Source organism: Desmodus rotundus, chromosome 12 (genome assembly GCF_022682495.2).
Source record: "Desmodus rotundus isolate HL8 chromosome 12, HLdesRot8A.1, whole genome shotgun sequence".
NCBI classification, from domain to species: Eukaryota; Metazoa; Chordata; class Mammalia; order Chiroptera; family Phyllostomidae; genus Desmodus; species Desmodus rotundus.
In genome coordinates this window covers 65,784,082-65,806,464 of record NC_071398.1, presented here as the reverse complement: position 1 = coordinate 65,806,464, position 22,383 = coordinate 65,784,082, and the positions used below count along the sequence as shown (strand labels likewise).

The 22,383-nt window shown below is 51.5% G+C and overlaps 1 protein-coding gene across 1 annotated transcript in view; it reads right to left on the bottom strand.

The window, feature by feature from the left end:
* Nucleotides 1-20,633, bottom strand: part of PTGFRN (prostaglandin F2 receptor inhibitor) — a 71,657-nt gene extending 51,024 nt beyond the window's left edge. Inside the window, exon 1 of the mRNA XM_053915558.2 lies at nucleotides 20,291-20,633. Coding sequence (XP_053771533.1) covers nucleotides 20,291-20,339 — 49 coding nt within the window. The 5' untranslated portion in view covers nucleotides 20,340-20,633. The remainder of the gene's footprint in view (nucleotides 1-20,290) is intronic.
* Between the last annotated feature and the right edge of the window lie 1,750 nt (nucleotides 20,634-22,383).

Genomic DNA, 22,383 nt, shown 5'->3' with positions numbered 1-22,383 from the left:
AAAAACAGAGAAACTGGATTGCTAAAAATATCTTCCGGATTCTTCAACATTTTTTCTGACATACTACCTCCATTATTTTAAGTGATACCAACTCTACCATCTCACACTTTCAAATTCAAAAAAGGTAAAGGGAACTTTCAGCAGCCTGTAGGAAGGGCTTTTGGGAGCCCATTGCTCTGACGTTCCAGCAGCTCAGGTAATCAGTAATCAAGAGGGCACTGCTTCCGGATGAACAGCGGCCCACCTTTGAAGTACTCAAGGAAATAATCAAATGCCTTCACCCTGTTCTGTCACGCAGAGTGGATGGGCGTGGGCAGGAAAAGTCAGGGGTTTTCGAGGCAATCTATCCCTACAATGTTTAGTTCAATGGGCTCAATCGCAACCGTGAGGACTCATTAAGGGAGACAAGCTAATAAAGACTGAACTGAATTTCTCTACTCTCTCCCGCCCCTCATGATATCCGCGGGAAACAGATTTTATTTCTTGGGTTATCGTCAGCATTATTCTAACTCAAGACCTGAAGAGCACAGCAAAGGATTTTTGTGATTGTTTCTATTACTGCTCAAATTTTGTCATCTCACTGAGCTGCCTAGAAGCAAATAGCCTGACTCCCCAGCGGAGCCATTTGGAAGCATCGGCAGTTTTGAACCCAGGGTACAAGTAGAGCTGAAATACCGAAACGAGACACGCACTTAAATACGGTATTTTAGTTTGCCTTACAAAAGGACAGGCACCCAAGTCCCCCTTCCTGACACCTTACAAGGGGCCTTTAAGAGAGACTGGAGACCTGTGGATGGCCACAGGGAGTCCCCGGCCCACACGTGAGCTGGAAGTGAACACAGAGGTCCAACTTGTATACTTTTCCGGAGCCTTTACTGGCACATCTGAATCAACAAATGAAACACCTTTGTCTCTTCGCGTCTGCGGCTGAGAGGCCGGCAGGAAGGGGTTGCCGGCCTTCTCCCAGACAGCCCCCGGTGATGAATACGCAGCAGTGCGCACCCAACGAGTCCCAGCCAGCAGAGGGTGTGTGATGAAGTCACACATGGCAGCGCTTCAAAATCCCATCTGAACGCAAATGGGCTCTGTTAGAGCAGGCCTCACCCGCATTTTTACAGAAAGGTTCAGCTCAGACCTCACTGATACACACTAGACAAACACAGTGTCGCCGTTCCGAGGAGAAAGGTAAAGCAGCCTCTGGGGCTTCTTTCAGGGGACTTACGGGGGATGTGTGAAGGGTCAGACGTACACATAAAAACTGTAACAGGAGGCAGGACATAAATAACCAAAGAGAAGTACGAACAAGTGCCACAGAGTTCAACAGTGAGGGTGTGTCCATCCAAACAGACTCGGGAAGAGGTCGAAGCATTGTCGACATCTGAACTGCGTCTCTGAAAAATGGTGTGGGGGCAGGGGAGAGGCTGGACGGGACACTGAGGAGGAGGGTGACCAGAGTTAAAAGGCAGAACAGAAGCAAAGACCTCGGAGGGGGCTCGGGGAGTGGTAGGGAGACTGCAGCACACACAGGGCAGCTCAGTCCAGAGTCCCCTCCAAGGGGACAGAGGAGTCGTGCTGAGGGCAATGCTGGGGACAGGAAGGCAGCAGCTCCGAGAGGCACGCTGGCAGGGGCAGCTGACAGGCCCGTCAAAGGGCAGCTAAGAGCTGGTAGGGAAACTGGAGAAAATTAGTCCGTGAGAGTCAGCCAAGGTGAAGGGTCCATGAGGTGGTGGGAATGGCAGCCCCCAGAAGATATCTGACCCCTAGATGAATGTGCAACCATGTGCCTGGAGGGAGGTGGGTAAAGAGGAGATCTGTCTAAAGGTGAAGATGTGGAAATCGATGAGGTCGCGGAGGGACAGAGTCCAGAGAAGAGGGAAAGGGACAAAAACAATAGAGATCGCCTATATTTAAGACACAGGCAGAAGAAAAAGACACTAGCAAAGAAAAAAGAAATACTAAGCACTCAGAAAGATCACCAGAAAAGTCTTCCGTCCTAGCAGCCAAGGGATGCAAGCATCTCGAGGAGGAAGGGTTGCACATCTGCTGTGTTACTTGTAGACACACCCTCTACTTGCTCCTGCTAGACTTCAGGCTCCTGAGGCAGGACCCAGGCCTGCACCTTGCACAATAGCTAGAGCGGACTCCTAGCGTGTTTCATGAAGAGCAAGTGAACAGCGCCAACCCTGTAGAAAAGTCAAGGTGGCTGGGTGCTGAGAAAAGACAACTGAATCGGTGACTCAGAGAAGTGCCTTTTCAGTGATGTGGTGTGGAATTTGGAGCAAAAGAGCCAGGAGACTGGGACCCGTCAAAGTTACAAGGAAAGGAGGGCAGCACCATGAAAAAGACCCCAAAGCAGGCGAGAGGACAGGAAGGGCACCAGCAGGAAGTTTATCCTGGAGAGTCAGCCAGTCAGTCCTGGTGAAGCACTGGGGACACTCAGGGAAGAGTCCCTGCTCACAAGAAGCTTGTGTTCTAGAAAGGAGAGTGCGGAAGCAAACCCAGAGGGCTGACAAAGGCTCTCAAGATAAAATATGCTAATATGTAGTGACCTGGTGGGGGGCTGGGCTGCTTTTAGCCAGTGTGGTCAGGAAAGACCACAGTGAAGAGAAAGGTCACTCTGGCAAGGTCACGTTTGAATTCAGATCAGAACAGGAGGAGGCACAGGCTGAAGCAGGCAAGAATGCTCCGGACAGAGAGCTCGGTATGTTCGATGGACAGACAAATATCACTGTGACTGGACTATAATAAATGAGGGGCGGGGCCTCGGATTCTGGTGGACGGGGAAAGCACCTGAACTACAGAATGATAGGGGCTGCTTCACTTACATCAGTTCACCCCGGCTGCTGTGCGAAAGACGAATCATAGCCAATCAGGAAGCGAGGACACCAGCATAGAGAACGTTAGAGTAGAGCGAGTAAAAGGCGATGAACGCTAGCCTCGGGCTGCAGTGGTGGTGAGTCTCGGGAGTGGTTGGATTCAAGATCTATCTCGATTATAAAATGAAAAGGTGGAATGCCATTTGAATGTGGAGAGGGAGGGAGAGAAGAATTGGGATGATCGAGGCCCTGGCTGGAGTATCTGGGTGTGTGGTGAAGCCACTCACTGAGGTGAGGAAGCAAAGTTGTGGTGGGTAGAGCTAGAGTTCTCTTCTAGCCACTCTGAGAGTGAGACGCCTGTTAGACACGAGAGAGGGGCGCAGTGGGGTAAGCAGTAAACACCTGTGTCTGGAGCACAGGGGCAGAGATGCAAGCAAAGACATCACTGAAGAGTCATCACCAGCACATGGGTGGTATTAAAGCCACAGGTCGCATGGGGTCACATAAGGAGAGAGTAATGTACATAAACAGAGAAAAAGAGGCCTTACCTTTTCCAGAATTTAGGAGAAAAGGATGAGTAAACATAGAGAAGTTTTGAGACAAAAAGGCTTGAGGAAACTTAGCTTGGTCTCCCTTGTCTCGGTAAAGGAGCAGAGAGGGTTCAGGTCCTGGAGACCCTGGGGCAGGTGCAGAACAGTCATGGGGACGCAGGGCACGGCATAGGGAACACAGTCAATAATACTGTGATGACTATGTGCCAGGTGGGCGCTGGAAATGTTGGGGGGAACACACTAAAATATTTGACTCTCTAACCACCATGCTGTACACCTGAAACTAATACAAAATAACATTAAATGTAAATCATAATTTTACAATAACAATTATTTTTTAAATAAAATAAAGGCAAGGAAAAAAAAGCAGGGCATCTCAGTGAGGATGGGGAGTAGCTTCAACAGACACGAGGGAACTGGAAGGAGTAAATGGAAGAGAGTGTGGTCGCAGAGGGAAATATCAGAGGTGGCAGTCACAAAGGTGACAGAACTCAGGGATGACCAGGCCCAGGTGTGCTATTTTCCCAAGGCCCAAGATTACCACAGAAGGCAGCCCCGGGTCCTTGCTGGCCCCAGCTGGCAGTAGAAACAGGAGCACAGGGGTGGCTGGGACTTACTGACCACAGGGGGAGCAGGGTGGTCCAGAGGACTGAAGCTTGTTCTCCCTTAACTTTCACATGACAGCTTCTGGCTCTAGTCTGTAGTCATTCACACCTGGAAATCTTTTAGCCCTCACACAGGGCGAGGAGGAGTAAGTACTGATGTTTCCCGGGTCAAACAAGAATTTGGGATAGGAGACTTTGCACCCCCACCAAAGTGATAGGCTCTTTACGGTCAACGCGACTTTCCTCAGCTTTTGCTGCTGAGACAGCCGTCACCTCTGGCACTACATACAGACAGGAAAGGAAGCCAGGAGGTCTGATGCCACCAGCAACTGAGGCACCCAAGTGCAAGTCACTTAAAGAGTGGATCATTAGCTAACTGGACTTCCAAGCAGTGAAGATCTAGATCCTATAACCATGACATTGCCTTCAGTTCGCTGGCCTTTGAGGGACCCTGGGAGGCCAAGGCATGCAAAATCTTTAACTCTACATTACGAAAGTGTAGGGTTTGGTATATGCCCACTTAGCTAAGTTGGAACTACAGTTCCCAGAATCCCCTTCCCTGTGCAGCTCTGGGTCACAGATGGACGAAACAGAAGTGCACCTGAGATTTGGGAAGTGGAAAGAAAGCAGCATCCATCATGCTCTGGGGGCTTTCACAGTGAAAGGTGGCGAGACAGATGCACAGGTGTTAGTGGGCCCTAGTTGGTCCTCGTTCTGTCTGCTCTTTCTCCCAACTGCTGTCCTCGCTGACCAGCATGCCCTGAGACCACCAGATGCTGGGCTGGCCAAGTGGTAGCTGTGAAGAGAGATCACCCTCCCACAGACTCCAGTGCTCACCTTCCCTTTGCAGCAGTTCCACTCCGCCTCGGCCCCAGAGTCCTCCGCCAGCTCTAACCTGTCCACCCTGACCAGTGCGTCAGGACGGCTGGCCAACTGCTGGCTTTTCCCAGATCCTCCAACCCTCCTATTCAAGCCTTCGCTTCCCCAGCCCCTCCCACAACTGTGTGAGGTCTAATTCCTCCAATAAATGCCCACTCCATGATATTCATCGTGGCTCTGCTTCCCTGATGGAGCCCGAACTGACACCGTAAGCCAAGTATCGAACAGACAGCCTTGCCCTTCAAGGCTCAGTAATTGACAAAAACCACTTTGTATTTATAGCACTGCTTCACAGTTTGCAAATCCTATTCACGTGAATAACTACTCAACCCTGAAGGGTTTCAATAAGGAAACTGAGGTTCCGAGAAGTCAGCTGACCCACAGACAACAAAAAGATACAAAAACACTTGGAGATACTCTATACTGATGAGTAACCCAAGTAACTCAATAAACATGAAATGATTTAAACAACTCTGTGAAGGGATCAGAGACAGAAAAGGCTGAGGCAAGATCTATCCCCAAGGATTATTTTAGAGCGTTCTGTAACATTAACAGCTGCCAAAGGCCCGAGCACTGCCCAGCATTCCTCACTACTCAGCCATTTTCAATCCTCTCTGTGTTCGAACTGGCCAACACAGTCTGCCAAGTTCTCTGCAAACACCTGGTCCTCTCTTTTAGCCTCTATTTTAAAGAGAATAGGGGAAGTATGTAGGGTTTAAACTTGCAGGAAAGGCACCTAAGGTGACTGTTGTTGAAATTCGCCTACACTCCCTACCTTGGTCTCCCCTATTTTCCTGTTTCTCATGTCCACTTCCTTTGCTTTGCTCATCCCTCCTCCCAACAACCCCTTCAGCCTACCCTTGACATTCACAGACCCGCTGCCAGGTGCCATGAGTGGGGTGCAGGTCTACACCCAGCTTCGCCACTGTGGTTCAGTAAGGAGTGCAATGTGGTGGTTTGGCTTGAACAGAAAAAGACTTTAACTCCATCAGCCTGAGATTTCATTCCTTCACTCAGCAGCTCCTTACTGCACACCCACTGTGTGCAGAACTGCATCGGCAGGTAAGTTGATGAGCCAATTCCCAGACAAGCATCAGAGTCGAGGAGGATGGGACAGAGTGGCAGCTTCGCAGAAAAGCTGGGAGGACATGAGTCCTCTAACAATGAAAATCTTTAAAAATATCAAGTAAATAAAGGACATGAGGAACTTAAGCACTCTAGGGAAGCCTGAACCAGGAAAAACAGACAAGTTCACCTAGAACACCAGGCTTAGATTCCTTCAGATGACATTCGAGGCTCTTCACAATCTTATGACTTTCTCTCCAGTCCCAAGCCCTTTTCCACCAAGGACCCTACAACTCAACCCCCTACTCCAGCCATAAGAAAAAAACGTTTTCTTTATGCAAGAGCAGCACACTCTTATAAATAGGTGTGTTTCTTTGCCTACGCTCTTCCCTTGCCTGGAACAAATAACCCACCTGTCTCTGCCAGACAAAAACCTACTGACCATCAAGACTTAATGAGCTCACACCCGGGCCGGGTGGCTCAGTTGGTTGGAGCATCATTCCATTCGCTAAAAGCTTGAGGGATCGATCCCCCAGTCAGGGCACATACCTAGGTCGTGGGTTTGATCCCCAATCGAACTGCTTATGAGAGGCAACCAATCAATGTTTTTCTCTCACATCGATGTTTCTCTCTCTCCCCTTCCCTCTCTCTCTGAGATCAATAAATATATCCTGGGGTGAGAATTTAAAAAATAAAAGACTTAATGAGCTCACATGGATCCTCCTTGCAGAAGCCTTTCCGGATCCTCCGCCAGGCTCGGCCTCCAGCCCCAGGTGCAGTTCACCGTGTGCCTGCTGAGGGTCCGCTGGGCCTGGCTGCCACGACCCCCAAGCTTGGCTGCTGCCCTCGCTGGACTGTGAGCCCCGTGAAGGGGCCAATGGCTCCCTGCTCATCACCACGGTCCCAGCCCAGCAACCTGTCTGGCGATGTCATGACGGCAGGAGCTTTTGCAAACTGGAGCTTTAGAGCCGGAACTGATCTTCAGATCACCATCGAGGTGGCTCATAACAGGAGTAATTAATCTTGTTTCTATCAGAAGCGGCCCCTCATCAATGACTTGTCAAAAAAGCTCATTGCTCAGCTCATCACAGGAAATGAAGAGCAAGCATATGGTGAGAAAAACACACATCAGACAGAGACCCGTTCTCAGGACGCAGGGAGTGACACAAACTCCGGATTTTGCCCCATCAGTTTTATCATCTTATTATCACTCTTCTTTGGGGCGAGAGCAGCCAGTGAAGTTTCCCGATCCCGACAGGCCACTGAAGCCTAAAAACGGACACACAGGTAGAGGCGCCCCGGCGGTGACACTCATCCGCACTGAGGGCTATGCCGGTCGTCCCGCCTCTTCTGCAAGAGCACCTCCATCTGACCTAGCCCAGAACGTTCTCCCCGTTCTCTGAACTTCCAGTGCCTCTTCTGCAAGAGCACCTCCGTCTAACCTAGCCCAGAACGTTCTCCCCGTTCTCTAAACTTCCAGCCCTTTTTTCTAACAGTCCTTGAAGACTTCTGCAATGCCACCTCTCTTCCTGTGTATATGTCACACCTCTGCATCCAGACTGGCATCTACAGGAGTCGAGGGACTGTCCTTGGGGGCCCAGAGCTCTGGAATGATGTCTGGCACAGCACAGAAAATAAACAGCGGTCATGAAATAGGCAGACAGTAAGAAGAGGCACAGGGGCCGGTGGCAGCAGCACTGCCCCTCCCCTGGACGCGGTCACAGCGGCTGCTGCTACAACGGTGAGGACAAGCAGGTGGGCTGAGATCTGGACGAACCCAGCCACAAGGCCTTCGGAGCACGCACTGGCACGGAAGGAGTCTACTTCTCCATCCTGTGGACAACCAAGCAAGGCCCAGCAAGGCAGCAGACGCCAGTCTGGGGTGGGAGGGGTTGTGTCCACTCCACAAAGGGAGGAAGGGGTGGAGGGAGAGCAGAGACAATGAAGAGAAGCCATGAGTCATTTATCTTCCACACAAGCTGCTAAGGAAGAGGCTGAGAAAGAATGGAGACCGTCTCATCCCCTTTTTCATGGCAGACTCCATTTTCTCCTACCTACTCCACAAATCTCGGCCTTGGCAATGAAGTCACAAGCAACTCCTTGAGAAATACTAAGAAAAGATGGTAAGCACACATACCAAAGATATGGTGTGGTCACATCACTGACCTCTGCCCCCTGGACAACTCAAGGTCCACAAACAGACTATATATGGATTTCATATATGTCATAAATTGTATGTTATATATGTACATGTGAGACATATATACAGGTGTTTTCTTTTTAAAAAATATTTATTTATTTATTTTGAGAGAGAGGAGAAGGGAGGGGTAGAAAGAGACAGAGACAACCATCACTGTGTGGTTGCCTCTCACACGCCCCCCACTGGGGACCTGGCTGGCAATCCAGGCATGTGCCCTGACCGGGAATTGAACCAACAACCCTTTGGTTCATAGGCCAGTGCTCAATCCACTGAGCCACACCAGCCAGGGCTATACAGGTGTTTTCTAAAAAATAAATTAGTTTAGTCACTCAAAGACTTGATTCCCTAGGCACAGAGACAAAAGCAGACGTGGCCCTGCTTCCTCGCCCCTCAGGGCTGAGGAAGACCAACCTCGGCTGTGCTCTGAAGATGTTTGGCTCACTGAGAGCCACGATGAAGGAGCTGGTCCAGGCTGGCCGGGCTCAAAACATGTCCCCCGCTCTCCCAGGAAGGGAGGCTTGACTCAAGTTCCACATGGAAATCATTCCGAGACGAAATAAAAACAAAAGAGGGGCAACCTGGGCACGGAGCATCTGACCATTTCTGCGGCGGTGGCGTGAGGGCGACTCGGGAAAACTTGGAGATGGGTCACCAGGAGGGACGACGCGCTCCATTTTCACACCTCTGCCCTGAAGCCCGAATGCCTTCCTTGGGCCTCCGCTCTGGACGGATCAGCAGGCTCGCCGCTCCACTGCCGATTTCTCAGGCCGGGCTCACACCCCGCTGCACGCTGACTCTGTTTAGGCTGCGGCCCCTGAGGGGCGACTGGGCAGTTTAAAACACCACGGGGCGCGGAACACTCACTCGCGAGCCAGGCACAGCACGAAGCTTTCTGGGACTCATCCTGTTGCTTCAGAGGAAACTTGTTTGTGGGATAAATTGTTATTAAAGTGGGACTCTGATGAATAGACCACATAATTGCAGAAAGCTTGTTTCCATAGAAAACCATCTCAAAGTCCCCATTCCTCCTCTAAAATTCATCTGTGGCTCTTACCAGGTGATAGTCCTTCGACAAAATGCTCTGACAAACTACCTAAGGGGAATATTAGTAATTGTTTTAGGAGCCGTTTTCCTTGTAAGAAACAACCAAAAATAGGATTATGGCCTGACATATCCCCTTAATTTGGCAGGTGTGCTTCCTGTCAGCCCCGACAGACCTCAGCAGCCTCGCGCACGTGGGCTCTCAGCGGCTCCGTGGGCACCGGCGGCACCTTTCAGGGTGGCTGTGCTCACATTCGCCCTCCCCGCCAGCCTCCCTCCCGGAGTGTAACATCCACAGCCCCTGAGGTCCGACAGCTCCGGCTTAAGTCGGCCAACCCCCACTGGGACAGCAACCCACGCGCAGGGGCCTGCTCCAGCCTCTGAGAAACGGCAATGGTCACTTTCACACCTGAAATGCTTTCCCTGCTCCCGGCTCAAACCACTCTCCAGTCCCACCTGCTCCAGGAAGGCTTTCCGTAACAGCAGCTCCAGGCCTCCGCTTTACACGCGTGATTCTGACAGTCCCATATGCACAGCTATCTAAAAATTCATCCGCTCAGATGCTTAAACAGCACCAGCGACCCGCTCTGCTGTTCAGTGTAACTGGTTCAGCTTCCATGTTGGATTCCGTTTCCTAATTCCTTTGTAGTCTCCCACAGTGTCGGGAAGACGGCAAATGCTCCGCAAATGATGCTCAAGTTCTAAAAGATAAAACCACCAGCCCTGGCGGGTAACTCAGAGGGTTAGAGCATCGTCCTGATATGCCAAGGCTGCAGGTCTGATCCCCAGCCAGGGCACATACAGGAACCGACAATGAATGTATGAGCAGGACACCAAATCTATGTTTCTCTCCCTCTTTCTAAAGATCAATCAATAAATTTTTTCAAAAGTAAAAAACAAGACCACAAGGAAAAGTAGGAGTGTCTCGTACTGCAGCCCAGGGTAACAGCTGGGCATCAGTTTGTGACTTTCACCAACACGACTCCGCCCACCACGCGCCAGGCCCCGCGCCAGGCCCCATGGTCTTCGCCTGAAACGTACTGTGTGGATTTCTCCAAGATGATGGACTATAATGCCTTCTAATAAATAAGAAAATGCTGGACGTGCCAGGCTTCAGAAAATGGAAAAATGAATAGCCATGCCAAAAGCTGTTCTGTTTTGTTTTTAACTCGTCCCTGCAGCATACGCAAAGCAGCAGCACGTTGGACAGACGCCAACCCAGCTCATATTCGGTTCTTGTCCTCAGAACCGAGAGGGGCAGTGCATTTAGGAAGCACTGGCAGCCCCTTCACCTCCAGGATGGCAAGCGACAGCAAGCCACTTCAGACGCAGCCGAGAACTCACTGCTAGAGGGTCCCCAGCAAGCCCAGAAAACATCCACATCCAGGACTCGGTCAGCAGAGCGGCCGCACCTCGAAGTGGCCAGGGTGCAAAGAAGGCTGAGGTCATAAACACAGGCTCCTAGCAATACGGCAGTTTCCCAGGTTGGAGCCTTTTAGTTGGCACTGCCTCCAACATTCCCCGCTCAGACTAAGAGAATGAAAAGGAAGGAAGTCCCCAAGCCCTAGGAGCACATTTCTTAGCCATTCAGGACTACTGAAGGGAGATGTCTGAATTTCAACTCTCCTCCCTTCAGGAGACATTGGATGCATCTGCAGCTGCTGTGCTGTCTCACTGTAGTCTGGGGGAAGCGGTGGGTATTAGGAAAGGGAGAGCCTGTGGGGCACAGAGTCTGCTAGGCTCTTCCCCAGACCTGAGGGCTACGTGTGGAAGAAAACGCAAGTCATGTTCCAGAGGGCTGAGCCCTGATTATTCAACCCCAGCTTACTCATGGCTGAGACGCTCCACAAAACTTGCCACAAAAATCAGGAATAAGAAACCGTCTGTCTTGTAGAAATGTTTGAATGGTTCCATCATTTCTGTGACCTTTTCCAGAAGTCTGTCTGAAAGTGATACCCCATAACCGAGAGAACCTGGGGAAAGACAGATGCCAGTTTCACAGCACAGGGAATGGGCTGGAAGGAGGAAGCAGTTGCTGATACAGTGACAGAATGACAAACAATTCCCAGAGCCCTTCGAGGCTGCTGCCACCGCCCGTTGTGGAGAGGTGCCAGGCAGGTGAGAGATAAGAAGCACAGGCTGCAGACAGGAGGAAGGCTGGGGAAGATGGGCGGGGAGCCAGGGCTGGACCAAGCAGCCCATATGGCCAACAGCAGGGGTCAGCATGGACTCAAAGAGTTCCGGAGACGGAAGGGGGGCCTTCGGGATCAGCTAGCCCCAGCCCCTGACGTTACAGAGGCTAAAAGGTATTCAGCAACTTGTCCAAGGTCGCAAAACTAGTGAGCATAAGATCCAGGGCCAGAATCCAAGTCTCGTGTTTTCGAAGACAAGGAAACAAATGTTCTCACATTTTGGCTAATTGTATCAATTCCTTTCTATGTTTTCAAACATATGTTTGACTCTGAAGAGCTAGACTAGCACAGAGGTGGAACAGGGTACTGTGGTCATGAGCCCAGATGCTGGACCCCGTCACCGGGGTTTAAATCCCTGTAGCTCTGCCACTGGCTGTGTGACCTTGGGCAGGTCCCTTCACCTCTCTGTGCCTCAGTTTCCACATTACCAAATGGGGGCAATGGCACCTACCGTGTGGGGTTATGCAGCACAGTGCACGGTATAACACAAGTGTCAAAGGTAGGAAGGGGTTTCTTAGAAAAGAATCCTCACACTGGTTCCTCCGCGGCACACCTGTCCCCAAACCCCAGCTTATCTTGGTCACACTTTTCCCCTAACTACCTGAGACTAAAGCTTCTAAAGAGTCCCACCACTGTCTCCTAATCCATTCAGACCCAACCCAGTTGTATATTCGAGATAAACTGGCCAAAATTACAAGAGAGGTGAAAACTCTGGGTACATGTTATTTTGGCAACTGCCCGCCCAGGCTCCTACCTCTCCAACATCCACCTCCAAGACCCTGGATGCAGTTACTTCTTCTGGCCCCCACCTCCTCCCTTCCAGGCCCACCCACACCCTGTGCCTCTGAATCTGCTTTGTCACCCCCATCGCATCCTCTGGTCCCTCAGACTTGCTGCCATTTACCAGCCCTTCCAGCCTCACTCATCTGCCTGCCCCATGTGGACTCCTTGGCCAGCCGTCCCTGTGGGAGAGCTTCCTCCCGATTCCTGCATCCTTCATCCTCCACTCATGGCGCACGGAAAGATCCCACCGTGCGATGCTAGGCTGCCAAATGGGATAAACTCAGGAAACCAGGCTGACAGCTCCCACTCCAGACCTACATTGACCCATCCTGATGGCGGACTGAGCGCCTGCCACACCCCCACGGAGCCCACCCCACACTCCTCTCACTCTCACTCTGACCCTGGCCTCGGCGTTCACCCAGGCCACCGAATAACCTGTGTGTCCAGCACTCTTCCAGACCAGAGCGTCTCAGACTTTAGGGTGCACTCTAGTCCACTGGGGATCTGGTTACAGTGCCGATTCTGAGTCACCAGATTGGACTGGGCCCCGAGGTTCCCCCAGGTGCTGCCCCTACTGCTGGTCCCTAACCTCACTGTGAATAACAATGTTCTCGGGGTTTACAAACAGAGTTTAGCGTTTACATTTTTCTGGCCATATAATTTTATTAATTGACTTTAGAGAGGGGTGAGCAAGAGAGAGACATCAATTTGCTGTTCCATTTATTTATGCATTCATTGGTCGATTCTTATATGTGCTCAGATCAGGGATTGAACCTGCAACTTTGGCACATCAGGACGATGCTCTAACCAATTGAGCTACCAGGCCAGGATGCTATATTATTTTTTAATATTCATTACAAACCTGCAGGAGAGGTATTAATCCCATTTTACAGATAAAGGAATTGAGGCTCAGAGAGGTTAAGAATCCTGTCCCACTGTGAGAGGGCAGGACTCAAAAAGAGGGCTAATTCCAGAGGCTGAGCCCTGTTCTTCCTCTGCATAAGTGATTTTCAAGAGCAGGAACAGTTTAGATACACAACATGTAATGGTTTATTTGTAATACAAACTATCAAAATCTTCTTAGCTGATGAAGATGAGAGAAACATGTGCTATTAAAATGCCACAAAGTCCCTGTGCTAGAAATTCCAATTAACAGCTGCAGGCCTCAAAGCAGCTATCTGGGAGCAGGTTAATTCCACCAATCGGCATGGAGGCAGACATCCTTTGGAACACAAGGAAATGTTCAATTTGTGCAGAGAATAAAAGGGAACTTATAAACAACCTCTAACTGGCCTATCTGGGGATTTTGTGGCCACTCTTAGGGCTGCAAGGCTGCGAGCCCTGAGACACCACATTCCCCCTCCACCTCTCACTTCCCGCCTCCTCAGGGTCGCCAAATCCAAGGCTACTCTTTGTCTTTATCTCTGTGGTTTTTCAGCAGCACTTGACCAATCCACCCATCTCTACTTGGCTTCTGATGGAGTAAGTCCTGGTTCTTTTGCCATCCCTGACCATTCCTTCTGGCAACCCTTCCTGCCATTTCCTGTCCCCCAACAGGCATTCCCAAGAACTTGCCCTTGACCCTCACCTCAATCATCCAGGTGGCTACACTTTCTGGCAACGCCAACCACAGGTCCCGTGAATCCTGCCTCATCCTTAGAGGGCAGATCTAAGTCAGCTCTGTTCACTGGGGAGTCAGCAGAATCCCCAGCATTCAGAACAATGCCGGGCCTGGGTTAGTAAGGGCTCTCTCAGTACTTGCCGAATGAATAGATGCGCCACTCTTCACATCCCTGAGCTTCTCAAGGTGCACCCTCAAACAGCTCATGTCAAGGCCAAGCTGGGGCTAAAGGACCACGGTTTGCCAGGTAGAGGAGCCAACTGCCAACCTCCATCAAATCACGGCCCACACAGGAAGTGATCCTACCTGTAAAGCTCTCAGAGCGAACACAGCTTCTGGCTTAGGGGTGATGCTGACCTGTCAGTTCTGGGGGCTGGGGGCTGAGGGCATTGGTGGCATGACGCAAATACAAGCCACCTGGAACCCATGTGGGTCCCTTACCGAGGTGCAAAAGCTGGAAGTTCTGGACCAGTCCAGCTCCAAATAAAAAAAGGAAGAGCCACGATCCGGATGTTCTTGGCTTGGTATCACTTTTAAGGCCTGAGAAGTAACCCATCTGCTGCACGCGGCCTCTGTTTTATCAGGATTCAAAGGTAGCACCCCTTCTGAAATGTGCCCTGACCCCTTAAGCAGGGTTCTGAGCCAGATTCATCCCAGACTGAGCAACAATCACCAAAGAGTGTTTCTCCATTCCTCTGAAACACCCTGAGTGATGTAAATGCTTTCACATCCCAGCTGCCTATAAAGGTGCGAGGCAGGACGCAGTTAAGGTCCCAGCACATCATACTTAAACTGGAATCAGGCTGCTCAGTGCCTCCGTAATCTCACACAAACACTTAGGGAATATTGGCACAATCAGCATTCGAAGAACTCAGATGTGCACACGGCACCGTTATCTCTAGTCTGCTGGAACTCGCATCGCTGGTCCAGGGCAGCCGTAACCACCGGGCCTCATTCTGTTGCTTCGCAAAGGCCACCGTGGGGGGAAATCTTCCAAGATCTAAAGAGCCACCGCCTGTGCCAACTGCAGCACTTGGCCTTTTCCAGAAGATAAATTATGAAGAATTTTTGCCAGTTCAAGTTATTTTCCCAAAGCAGAGAGTCCAACGGCCTTGCTATGCTGCCTTTAAGAAACCGATGCAATTAAACTGAATGGCTGTGAACGGCCCTGACAGCTCCCCCCCAACTTCATTTGATAAAGTGAGATGCAGTCACACACTGACAGACAAGCACACACCTTATTTAACTGCCAGACGCAGCGCCAATATGAAAATGCACGTCCAATCTCCAGGGTTAAAACTCGCTCAGCACCCGTCACTAAAACAAAATAGCCATATGAATGCCGACCAGCCCAACTGCCTGGTAAGGAATGATCACTGACAACTAGAGTTCCTATTCAGCAGGCTAATAAGAATAATTATAGCCAGGGCAGGCATTAATCAGCTTGGCAGATACAGCAGTTCTGTTAACAAGGCTAAAATGAGTGCCAGGGAATCTCTGAAGGCCACAGCACTCCAAAGGCTATCAGGCTGGGTGAATTCAGGGGGTTCCTCCTGCCAGGCTTCCTGCTTCTTCACTGCTCTCTGGAGGAAGCTGCATTTCGGTCCCTGTTCTCGGAGAAGCTGTGGTGACCTGCCAAGGGGCTGCAGGAATCGTGCCTGAACTGTGCTGACCCCAGACCCTCTTATTTTTAACCACACTTTTGCTTTCAAGCCACTTTTGCTTTTTCTACTAGACAAACCTCAGGAAATACACAGCATCGGGTTACAGGGACCATAAGCCAACTCTTCCGTAGCAGAGGCAGTATGGAGTTCTGGGATGACACTGAGCAAGTTCCTTAACTGTTCTGGGTATCAGTTTCCTCACCTGTAACAGGGAGAAAATAACAGGACCTTCCTCCAAGTACTGTTGTGAGGACTAAATAAGATATTATATGTAAAAGCCTGGCGCTTGGTCTGCATGCCCTGTGTAAAGCCGCTATTTTCATTCTGTGCCTTTCAGGTGCAGAGCCCAGTACAGGAGCTCTGAGAAAGAACAAGCCCAATATTCAGCAGACATACACACATACACTAGACGTAAGAGCGGGGCTTGGGCAGTGGGAGGGTGGGCACTTTTTTTCTACCTCATATCCTTTCTAACTGACACAGAGACTGCTGGCTGTCCCCCTCCCCCCCGGCCCCGATCTGCTATTCTAACCTTCCATGGCAGCTGGCACCCGGCTGCCAGGTTTCTCTGCATTTCTCGGCTTCCCTTGCAGCTAGCGTAGCATGGACCGCGTTCTGTGGAAAGGGAAGTGTGCAGAGATGACGTGTGCCACGTCCAGGCTTGGCCACGAAACCTCCATACGTGTTCCTCCGTGCTCTTTCACCCTTTATGGGGCTGGAAAGGCGACGATGACAACCAAAGTGACCTTAGAAACACCACAGGCTGAAGACAACGGAACTGCCATCGGCCTGGGAGTCAGAACAGCTGTGGGAGGCAGGGGGGCCCACCGAACTTCTCATCTGAACCCCCCCCCCCCGGGAGTGCTGGGAAAGCACCCCGTTGTCGGAACCACTGTGCTTTCAGTCTATGTGTTAGAGCAGTTGGGCCTAATTAACGTAACACTCTTCTCTGGTACAGGAATTTTTAAATATAGATGTTGTGCTTTTGTCATTTAAAAACTACTTTGGCCCTGGCTGGTGTGGCTCAGTCTGCTGGAGAAGTGTCCCATAAACCAAAAGGTCATGGGTTCAACTCCTGGTCAGGGCATGTATGAGAGACAACAGATCAATGTTTCTCTCTCTCTCTCTCTTCCTTCCCCTCTCTCTAAAATCAATAAGCATGTCCTCAAGTGACGATTAAAAATAAAAAACTACTTCAGTGGATTTGTAAATATTTTTAAAAGACACATTAAAAATATCTTTTTTTAAAGATTTTATCTATTTACTTTTAGAGAGAGGGGAAGGGAGAGTGAAAGAGAAACTTCATTGTGTGAGAGAAAACATCAATCGGTTGCCTCCCACACGCCCCCTACTGGGGACCTGGCCCACAACCCAGGCATGTGCCCTGACTGGGAATTGAACTGGAGACCTTTCAGTTCACAGGCCTGCGCTCAATCCACTGACCCACACCAGCCAGGGCAAATGAAAAATATCTTAATCCCTCTCCACAACCTCCATACCTTCCATTCTCTAGTTCATGCTTCATACTAGTGAGGGCTTGCCTCCTCAAACGGATTGCCCTGTTGTGCGAACTTTCAATGGCTACCCATTACCCAAATAAAAGGATATATACATGTATTCAGAGCCCACATTTATTGAATAATGACTGAATGCCAGGCACCCTATTAGTAGTAGGGATACTACAGTGAACGAGACCAGCATGGCCCTGACCCAGGTGCTATAATCAGAGTGGGGATTTCAGCTAGGAACAATTACCTACAGTGAGCTACACAAGTGTGATGATGGGAAGCGCACAGGCTGCCTGGCAGCACCCACAAGGCCAACAGACCCACCCCTCAAGGTCCAGACTCTTCAACACAGCATAAGAAGCCTTCAGAATCCCCCCCAAACCCTCCTTTCCAGCTTGCCCTCCCATTATACCCGCCTCCTACCTCCCATTACTCGGGCCTTTCATGCCACTTCTGAAGGAGCCACGTACCTTCACTCATCCATACTTGACGCCTTTCCCCAGAGCCTGGAATGCTCTTCCCTCCCTTCTTTCAAAATTCTTATTGTCCTCAAGGCCCAGCCCAAATTCTACCTCTTTAGCAAAATCGACCCCCACCCCAAGTCAAAATGAATCATCCTCTTCCTTGCTTCCCACCAGCACTCAGGTTCTATGTATTTCATTCTGTCCCATAGTTAGCTGTCTTACTCCCTGCCCGCCCACCTCCACCAACCACTCAGTGAGGCACTTGTCTGGACGCTGCCATGGAGTCTTACAGACATTCGAGAAGTGCTGTACTGAATGGATAAACAAGGTAAGTCAGACATGGGCACCAGGAGTGCACACTTGCTCTGTGAAGCTGAGTGGATTCTGATGTGATGGTGATAATTAGACTTAGTTAGGGAAGCTTCATGGAGGAAGTGAGTTTTGGGGAAAAGGAAAAACATGGGCAGGAGCGCAGAAGCAGGAGGGGCATTCCAAAGCCAAGGGAAATAATAACGCCAGAAAGTTCACAAATATTCTAGGTAAAGGATAGCAAACAGGTTATTTAGAATGAAGTGTCTAAATCCAAAGGAAGACTAGAGGGGCGAGAACACATGGGAAGCATGTCCTTGTAAGAAATTCATAAAGAACCAACATGCAAAGAATGCCCCCTCCCCCAAACTCACTCTTTAGGAAAATAATAAACTTAGAAGGGGAGCTGGAGGAAAAAGTCAATCAAGCTACTCGTGTGAAGAAGTGTCAGAACCTGGGCTAGAAGACGAGCTATAGAAACAGGAAGAACAGCAAGAAGCTGGAGGCTGCACCTCAGAAAAAGCCACAGAATTGAGGGACAGTGTGAATGTGGAGGTCAAAGAAAGTGACAGTAAGATTATGCCCAAGTTGCAATACAAGAGGAAAGATGATCTTGCTTATCAATTTATCAAGGTTCAGGAATCAGGACACTGCCAGAGTGTATGTAACAGGGAGGGCATCCCAGAGGTCAGATTAAAGCCACACTGAGTGAGATTGGGGGGGGGCCGTACTGAGTCCGCCGCGTGCAAGTTCAAGAAACTGTTAGGAGGAGAGGCACTGGCTGGTGACACCACAGACATTCCCTGTGTGTGGCTAACACGAGATGCCCAGTCAGGGCAAGCAGGATTCACTGGTCTACAACTGAGAGACTTCCTTTCCCTACTTCTGTTTTTGCTTTTGCCAGCCTCTCTTTGGCCCCTCTCCTCTCCCTTTTTCTCCCTTGTCAGAGTTACTCAAGGACATTTTTTTTCAGACTTGTACCTGCCCCCAACACCTGGGCTGGTACACAGGTTGTAACCTGCACAACTCTAGGGGGAGGCATTCTCACACAGGCTATAAAGGGAATGGCAACTCTGGAGCTGTGCGGTGCACAATCTGCGCAAACGCGGGCCACCAGCAGCGTGCACCAGCAGTCTGGAATGCACATGGATCTTACACGGTCCCGGAGGGCAGGGAAAGAATAAAAGCACTAGGATCCCAGGCCACAGAAGAAATGCTACAGACCTAAGTGAAAGATCTGGAAGCTTCCTGCACATGGTTGCAGCTAAAGCAATGTGGCTGGATAAGCTCTCCTGGGGAGTGAGTTCCCAAAAAAAACCCTCAGGGTGGAAGGAAGAAAACAGTAGCAGCTAGAAAGGCTGGCCCAGCAGCAGCAGTCGGGGGAGGTGGGGCCTTGAGAGCCCGGGTGCCAGCAGGGCGGGAGTGGCGGTGGCAGGCCTCCGCTGGGACCCTCTGACCGTAAGTGCAGAGTAGTCATTTACCCTGTGTGCAGCTGGGGCCTGGCTGGGACAGACACCACACACCAAGCGCTCTCCAGAAGGCTCTGATCTGTCTTCTCAAGGGGCTTGGAAGGAAACCCATGGTGGAGTCCGAGGATCCATTCTGTTCTGGTTGACAGACACCAAAAGGATCCAAGAATATCATAGCGTTTAAGGGTCAGCCCTGGGTACCATGGTAGGCACTTAATAAACAGATGTATTTCTGTGGCTATATTACCATTTAAGATAACCATATGTATATGTGAAGATGGTGTCTGTGTGTATGCAATAAAAGGAAAATGGAGAAGAAAAAACCCACCAAAGATTCCTTCGGCTGGGGGTGGGTGCTGGGCCAAATTACGAGGCACCAAGGTCTGGGGAGGGTGGAAGGCAGGGGACACAGTAAAGGAAGGAAAAGTAACAGGTAGGAAAAGTTGGAGAAGCCAAGGCTAGGTCTTTGTGTGTAAATATGGAGGGAGGCACCTTCAGGAAGAAATAAAGCAAAAGCCAGAGGCAGAAGCTCCAGCCACAGCGAACAGGACAGAGGACTCGCACACCGATTTGTGCCGTAGCGCTCTGGGCCACCCCGAGACCTCTGCAGAAGGAAGTTGGTGCATTCTCCCGCTTCCCTAGAAAGGCGACTCAGCCCGGGTGGTGTGTGAGGAGCGAGTCAGCCGGTCTCGGCCACGACTGGGCAGATCAAAGGCGCCTATTTCTGCCGCCAGGCTGAGGACACTGGCCAGGGACCGCTGGCACCTTCCGAGCCGGTAGCTCAAGGTGAGCCGAGCTCCCGGCGGCCAACAGGTAGGGAGGGCTGGGGGCAACCGGTCACGGGCCACTCCCCCCCGCACGTGTTCGGGGGGCGAGGCTCGGCCTAGCGGAGCGGGATCAATGCCCCGCGTGCCGTGCGGCCGGGCCAGATTCGCGCCTGGCTCCCGGTGGCCCCGTGGCCGCTCTCCGCCAGGTTGCGCCGCCCGCGCACCCTGGCCGGATCTCCCGGGAGCGGCCCCGGCCCCCTCGGAGCCCCAGGCCGCGCGCCACAGCCGCGCCCCACCGAGCGCCCCCGGGCCCCGCCGGTGCCCCCCGCGCCCCACGGAGCCCCGCGCGCACTCACCCAGCGACAGCAGCGCCAGCAACAGCGGCCTGGGCGCCGGGCGCCCCATGCTCGCCCGGCGGGAGCGACTCTCCGCCTCCTCCTCCTTCCCCGCCGCCTCTCCTCCTCGCCTCCTCCTCCTCCTCCAGCTCCGGCTGCTCCAGAGTCAGCGCTCCTCCGCCTGGGCCTCGCGCCTGCTCCGCTCTCCCCGCCAGCCGAGCAATCCCGGCGCTGGGCGTACGTGCGCCCCTCGCTCCCGCCCCACGCCTACCTCCTTCCCGCCCTCCTCCGGCCCTCCGGGCACCGGGAGCCGGGCGCCAGAGCCGCCCTGCCGCGCCGAGCGTGCAGCCCCAGCCGCTTCCCGAAAGCAAAAGGGAAGAACCGCAGCGCCTGCCTGCCCGCCCGCCCGCGCCTCCCATCGGGCGCTTTGCCAGCAACAAACACAAACTTTCCCAAGCCCCTCCCCGCTCCAGGTAACGGAGGGAGCCCGGGGCCGCCCGCTTAAAGGGGAGGAGGCGGAGCCCACCCAGCACTCCTCTCCGGCCCCCGCCCCACGACAAACTTTCCTCCGACCTTTAAAAGTTGGCCGTGGGAAGTCTGGAAATCCCATCACTTTAGCTCCCTTCCGGGACACCCTGCGTTCCACCACTGTGGAGTCACCCACGCTTGTCCACTGTTGCTTCGGCAAACTGCCCGCACGTTCACCCGCGGGTCCCAAGGTGAGCTCCCCACCGATTAGCAGATAGGCCCTTGTTAAGGCCCTTGTTAGGAATTATTCTGATAGGACGGAGGTGGAAGGACTTTAAAAGCTGTAGATTCCAATCTGCAGTGTTTCCAGGCCTTAAATGTTCAGGTGACTTGCCCAAGGATTTGCAGCGAAGTGACAAGGCCAGGCTCCAGGTATCACAGGCTGTGCTGACTGCCCTGCCTCTGGGTGGGCCTCGCCTTCCCTGGCTCTTCCCTGTCCGGGGTGCCCACTGATTAGAGGGCTTGCCGCAAGCACACTCATCAAAAAACAAAAACAAAAGACAACACCCAAGTGTATTAATAGCGACAGCACTCCATAGGGAAAGCTCTCCTGAGACTTCACATTCGGTACTTTAAGTAGACACAACCGGTTGCCAGTAAAGATTCTTTTCTCTCCCCCACAATAGGGCTTTGTGCTATTGATTTGAATACAAAAGCCTCAGTATTGGGGGAAAATTAGTGTCCATTGTTTAAGACTTCACAGGGATGATTCAAAGACCCCGGGAGCATCCCTGGTGTCCCCGCCCTTCCACACCACAGCCTCTGGTTAATATCCGCAAAGCAAATCGCAGCGTTTGTGGGGCACACGGGGGCAGGGAGCACTGCTTTTACTCCCATGCATCCTTATTTCCACTAACCAATGTGTGATCAGCCAGGTGTGTAAGATGCACGTGTGAGAGGGATCCTTAGAAAGTCATCCTTGGGGACACAACAGTGGGACTGTACTTCATGCCATTGGACTGGACACTTAAACTGGTTGAAATGGTAAATTCTGTGTTATCCATATTCTAACATAATAAACATTTGTAATTCATTCTTGACACCAAGCCTTTCTTCGTGCTGTGCGCTCGCCCTGCCATTCTTTCCCACTTCCCACCCCATAGAATCCTCTAGAATTTCTTTGGGAAGTTTAATTCAATCAACCTTAAATTTATGCCTCATGTTCGTCCTTGGGAGATGCTGGAGCTGCAAAGAAGAGAAAGGCCAGGCCCCTCTGGAAGCTCAGATCTTTTCTTTCCTTAACTACCCACAGCATTGAATGTCTGAGCCACGCATTTCGGCACTTACTCACATTTCTCTCAGGACATGCTGTGAAGTGAGTGTCTGTCCCTCCCCAAATCCATATATTGGAGCCGGAGTCCCCAGTGATGTCTGGAGATGGGACCTTGGCATGGGGGTGGGGGGCGGTGGTTTGGTCCTGAGGTTGGAGCCCTCAGGAATGGGATTAGTGCCATTACAAAGAGAGATGATCTCTCGTCTGCCATGTAAGGACACAGCAAGGAAGAGGGCCCTCACCAGGAACAGGCACTGCTGGCACCTTGATCTTGGACTTCCCAGCCTCCAGAACTGCGAGAACTAAATGTCTG